General features: G+C 49.6%; 1 protein-coding gene across 1 annotated transcript in view; it reads left to right on the forward strand.

Moving 5' to 3' along the window:
* IGSF3 (immunoglobulin superfamily member 3) overlaps window positions 1-6,000 on the forward strand; it is a 98,299-nt gene that overhangs the window by 65,882 nt on the left and 26,417 nt on the right. Inside the window, exons 6-7 of the mRNA XM_003793823.2 lie at window positions 1,469-1,870; window positions 5,340-5,744. Coding sequence (XP_003793871.1) covers window positions 1,469-1,870; window positions 5,340-5,744 — 807 coding nt within the window. The remainder of the gene's footprint in view (window positions 1-1,468; window positions 1,871-5,339; window positions 5,745-6,000) is intronic.

The following is a 6,000-nucleotide window of genomic DNA, read 5'->3' on the forward strand; positions in this document are numbered from 1 at the left end:
AATTTACTGCTTTAAAATTATTGTGTATGTTTCATGTGGGTGGTGCCCAGAAAACTGAAGCCAAATTAGTGTTGATAATTTTGCATTCTTTATATGAGCCTTTTTAATTCAATGTAAATGTTTATATAAAATTATATATGAATAATTAAGATAAATTATCTTAGTTATCCTCTAACAGATTAGGATATCCGTGATATTTATAAAATAAAGGAAATAGTAAAATTAGTCAGGATCACGGTGACCAGTTTTTGAAAATGTGTGTGCCAGGTGAATCTATATGCATGGTCGCGTTTACTTTTTTTTAAAGGATAAGGACTCATCACTTTATTACCCATGGCATGATCATAGCTCATTATAACCTGGAACTCTTGGGCTCAAGTAATAAGTAATCCTCCTACTTTTGCCTCCCAAATAGTTGGGATATAGGCACATGTCACCCTGCCCAGCTAATTTTTTTAAAAAATATTTTTATAACAGTGGGGTCTTGCTTTGTTGCCCAGGCTGGTTTTGAACTCCTAGCCTCAAGCAATCCTTTTGCCTTGGCCTCCCAAAGTGCTGGGATTACAAGCATGAGCTACTATGCCTGGCCTACTTCATAATTTTTTAAAAATTCTGTAATTAAAGGTAGCCTTCCCTCTCTCTTACAGGTGAAGAAACTGAGGAATATAGAGTTTAAATAAATTGAATGAGTGACTTTAGATAGCTAAGTAAGTAGCCGATGCTAGACTGAGGCAGAGAAGGGAGTAGAATCCTTAGCCCAGACTTCAGAGGAATGTTTCCAGGTAGAGAGCAAAGGAAGCCCCAGGGCTGACCGTGGGCAGCAGCAGAGTGGTGGATGACGCACTCTTGTTTATTCCTCTGTGTTAATGAAAGTATGAAAGCTCACTCCCCACACACTCTGTGAAACTGGAGCATCTGGGCTCCGTTATTCTCCACACTTAAGAGCACGTTGTCTTCTAAGTACTTCCTGTCATTTTCTTTTCTACTCCCTAATATTGTCCTGAAGGACTTAAATGGCACATTAAGGACGTTCAGCTTTTATTTGACTGCTATAGCACCGCATGGTGGGAGGATTGAATTGAGGTAGGACTTTGGAGTTACTCATGTTGCTGAAAATCCAACTTGAAGCCCTGAACTCCAGCTCAGTAGGTTACCTGATAAATTTGTTTTATGCCCTAAACATCATGTCATTGTGTTACGTTTCTTAGGTTCTGATGTAGTCTCAGGTCTTAGAACCTCCTTATCCCAGTTGCCTGCACACAGCAGAGAACATCTTAGATTATCAGGTCTAAGTCACAGGGAGCAGTGCCCGGAACAGGCAGCCAGCGTCGGCTGCCTTTTATTCTCCGAGGCTCACTGTACCTAAAGGTGATTCCATTTGCACCCCTCCCCTCCTCCCAGCGATGTGTGGGGAGGGCGCCCTGTGGACCTGAAAGCCCCCAGCCTCTTACTCTCTCCCTCTTCGCAGAGAGCAGCATCTCCGTGGAGGTGGCCAGCAACGCCAGCGTCATTCTTGAGGGTGAGGATTTGCACTTCTCCTGCAGCGTCCGCACAGCGGGCAGGCCACAAGGCCGCTTCTCTGTCATCTGGCAGCTCGTGGACAGGCAGAACCGCCACAGCAACATCATGTGGCTAGACCGGAATGGCACCGTGCAGCCAGGACTGTCCTACTGGGAGCGCAGCAGCTTTGGGGGCATCCAGATGGAGCAGGTGAAGCCCAACTCGTTCAGTCTGGGCATCTTCAACAGCAGGAAGGAGGACGAGGGCCAGTACGAATGCCACGTGACTGAGTGGGTACGGGCAGTGGACGGCGAGTGGCAGATTGTGGGGGAACGCCGCGCCAGCACTTTCGTCTCCATCACAGCTCTCGGTGAGTGAGTGGTGGCCTGATACGGATACCGCTCCAGGGTCAGGCTATTTACGCAGACTTTTAGCAGTTGAAGTTCGGGCAGGAAACAGCATTTTCCCAAGGGTTTAATTGAAGGAATTCTTCATGGTGGTATAGCAGAGTTGAAGGAACCCACTATGGATGGTGGGGTCCCTGGGGGCCAGCAGGAGCTAGGCGCTGTTACAGCTCCTATGTCAGGGTGGTGGGAAGTGGAGTTATCAGAGTTCTAGCCAGGTCACCAAGGCCACCCAACAGGAGCAGTGGCCCCAGGTAGGGGAACGTGGTTGCTGCCAAACCTGGCCTGCGAGAGAGGGAGCAGGGCGTTTAGGCACCAGGGCTTGTTCTCTCCAGGTGGGGAGAACAAGGCAGAGAAGGGTAGGCAGTCACCTGTCACCACTTACTTAGCATTTACTGTGTTCTTTCTGAATCTAACCCCTTAAGTATAATTGTCTCATTGAATCCTCACCTGGTCAAGAAGTAGACACTTGATTTTAAAGGGAGCTGAGACTGAGTCAGATTAAATAATCTGCCCAAGGCTATAGCTTTTTTTTTTTTTTTTTTTGAGACGGAGCCTCAAGCTATCCCCCTGGGTAGAGTGCCATGGCATCACGCTCACAGCAACCTCCAACTCCTGGGCTCAAGCGAGTCTCCTGCCTCCGCCTCCCAAGTAGCTGGGACCAAGGCGCCTGCCACGAGCCTGGCCATTTTTTGGTTGCAGCCATCATTGTTGTTTGGCGGGCCCGGGCTGGGGATCCGAACCCGCCACCTTAGGTGTATGTGGCTGGCGCCTTAGCTGCTTGAACCACAGGCGCCGAGCCAGGCTATAGCTTTTAAATGACCAACCCACAGTTTGAACCCAGGAAACCAGCAATTTATCTTACATTTTTTCTAAAGACTGTGTTTTTATCTAGTCCCCTGTGTGGCCACAACCTAAGAAGGCTATTTCCTCATTAGAATGAAATGAAAAGATATCTTTAGATTTGCTAAAACCAAAGAATATTAGATTTGCTCCTCATGGGGTAAAGAGGCTTCTGTCAACATTTATCTGCCGAGTATAATTGGTATAGTAAATTTTGAAAGACCAGTGTATGAATTTTCTGGGAAGATAATTTATCAGGTCTTCCTGTTTATTAGGATACTGACTTCCTCATCCTCGGCAACTTTGTATCCCACTCCCTGGGACCACATCACTACCTCTGGACACACTCAGTAAAGATGGCAGCCCCAAGTGATTTCCCTCCCCCAATAAAAGTCCTCCTCTTTCCCACCACTCTGAGATTTGAATTACTTTACTTTCTAAAAGCTTAATCTGAAAGATTGACCTGCTTTCTGCAGTAATCTTACAGCTCAGATTGTGTCTCTAGAAACTTCCTCCAGTGATTGCGTTTCCTGATCAGCTCAATCCCTGTGTCTGTGGTCCATGCTAGTGTGGACCATGGGGGTGGAACTGGAAGGGGAAGTCGTGGGTGTCTAGCACTGGTGGTTCTTTCCAATCCCAGGAGGTTGGGAATGTCCAGGCAGTGGTTAGAGTTACTCAGGGTTGTCCCTCCAGAAGTACTTTGCAGTAGCAGGTTATCCCCTGAGTTTTTTCATACTCACCGTATGTCTGGTGGTTCCCACAGCCAGGGTGACTGACTACCTCTGCCCTAGGATCCTGGGGCTGGCTTTGTTCACCTGCTGACCCCTGGGATGCCTCTGGTAAGAGCCAGAATCAGACGAGGAAGAGTAGGAGGGCACCCTGGATGAACTAAGGTTGGCCGAAGTTAAAAATGACATGTGCATTTTCATACTGGTCCAATTAGGCATGGGCCCCTAAATTCACATAGGCCATTATAAATGTTCAGTTAGGGCAACTCGGGTGCTCTGTGGTCTGTGACTGAGGCACTTAGGGCAACTCGGGTGCTCTGTGGTCTGTGACTGAGGCACATGTTTGTGCCAGGCCTAGACGGAGTCATTTGCTTGGAGAAGCTCTGTCTTCAGGTGTGAGGCTAGGAGTACCTGGTGTGAATCCGGTCCCCGAGCTCCTGCCCTGTACCACTCTCAGGGCAACACCTGCCATACCCAGGTGCACAAATGGTTATGACAGCCACTTAATGTTTAAGAATGAGTCTCTGTGTCTTAAACCTTTTTTTTAAGACTATAGAGATTTCATACGAAATTCATATTGAAAATACAGAGTTTTTAGCAAATTGTACTTCCCTACTGTTTTAACCTCTCACAGAAAAGCTAAAGGATCCATTCTGTGACTAGTCTTTCACCCACAGAGTTTAAAGGACTTTCCTTTATTTGTTTCTTTAACAAAATACATATTTAACAAAATATGATATATGCCATGTGCCAGGTCCTAGTCCAAGAATTTTGCAAATATTAACTCATTTAATCTTCACACGGACCCATTTTATAGATGGAGAACAGAGGCAGAGAGAAATTATTAAGTAACTTGCTTAATGTCACACAACTAGGAAGCATCACTGTCAGGCAGCGGGCCCCTGAGTCCATACCTGCCTCTGGTAAAGCGAGCTTAAAGGCCCCTGGAATCTAGTTACACGCAGGTGTGGGTCCTGGCTCTGCCATCTCCCTGCCAGCAGCTTGATAGTGGGCGGTTTATTTGACCTTTCTCTGCCTTTGTTCTTGCACCTAGAAGAAGAGATGATGAGGCCACCTGTTCTGCAGGGCGATTTGGTTGGATTCATTGAAGTTTGTTGGGAGCAAAGCAGCTGACCCCGTGCATGGCACATAAACAGTGCTCAGGAAGTACTGGCTGCTGCTGGTTTTCTGATCATAGTCAGTGCATTAATATTAAATAGTATTTCCAGACTGCAGGGGCTCTGAGGCAGTCATGCTGAGGAGTTAGTCTGAGGTTAGGAATGCTGCCTGGTCAGCAGGGAATATTGAGAGCCCGCTGAGAATGCAGAACCCTGGCTTTGGGACCATTGACCCTCCTCACCAGAGATCCTCACCTGCCTCTCTGCCCCAGATTTCCTGAGGGAAGTGGGAAAGGGCCTGGCACCTCCCCCCACCCATCTGCATCCTTCTCTAGCACTGGTCAGGGGACCAGGAAATGGAGGTCAGGCTGGGAGGTTGTAGCCATCTTGCTTGCACATTATGAAGGAAATTGGCTTTGTGGCCTTTCTCTCCTATTTTTTCATGGAAACCCAAGATTTCTAGGAGTGGCCTTGCTTACATGTGTACTCAGTTTCTGAGAGGACTGTGGGGATCCTAGGGAGGACTGAACACAGGTGCACGCGGGTTGGGAAGGGCCTGGGCTAGTGCTGCTCAGGAGCATGGGGGCGGCCTCTCTCCATGGGGTTTTCTGAGTCTCATACCAAAGACCATGTTGACCTGGCTGTGGGGAGAGGGCCCTGAGAGCCTCTGTGTTGCACGGCTTCCCTTCCCACTGCCTCAAGAGGCAAGGGGCTACTCTGGTTGAATCTCTCTGCTCTCTCTCCAGAGACCGGCTTCGCGGTCACAGCCATCTCCAGGACGCCGGGGGTGACCTACAGCGACTCCTTTGACCTGCAGTGTATCATCAAACCCCACTACCCTGCCCGGGTCCCTGTGTCAGTGACGTGGAGGTTCCAGCCGGTGGGCACCCTTGAGTTCCACGACCTGGTGACCTTCACCCGGGATGGAGGGGTCCAGTGGGGGGACAGGTCCTCCAGCTTCCGAACCCGCACTGCCATCGAGAAGGCTGAGTCCAGCAACAACGTCCGCCTGAGCATCAGCCGAGCCAGTGACACAGAGGCGGGCAAGTACCAGTGTGTGGCGGAGCTGTGGCGGAGGAACTACAACCACACCTGGACACGGCTGGCGGAAAGGACCTCCAACCTGCTGGAGATCAGGGTGCTACAGCCAGGTGGGTGCTGAGGCTGGGTGGGTGATGTGGCCAGTGGGTGCTGAGGATGGGTGGGTGCTGTGGCCAGTGGGTGCGGCTGGGTGGGTACTGTGGCCAGTAGGTGCTGTAGCTGGATGGGTGCGGCTGGGTGGGTGCTGTGGTCAGTGGGTGCTGAGGCTGGGTGGGTGTGAGGCTGAGTGGGTGCTGTGGCCAGTGGGTGCTGCAGCTGGGTGGGTGCTGAGGCTAGGTGGGTGCTGTGGTCAGTGGGTGCTGAGGC

This window comes from Otolemur garnettii, unplaced genomic scaffold, assembly GCF_000181295.1.
Source record: "Otolemur garnettii isolate 467f Iridium unplaced genomic scaffold, OtoGar3 scaffold00073, whole genome shotgun sequence".
Taxonomy (NCBI): domain Eukaryota; kingdom Metazoa; phylum Chordata; class Mammalia; order Primates; family Galagidae; genus Otolemur; species Otolemur garnettii.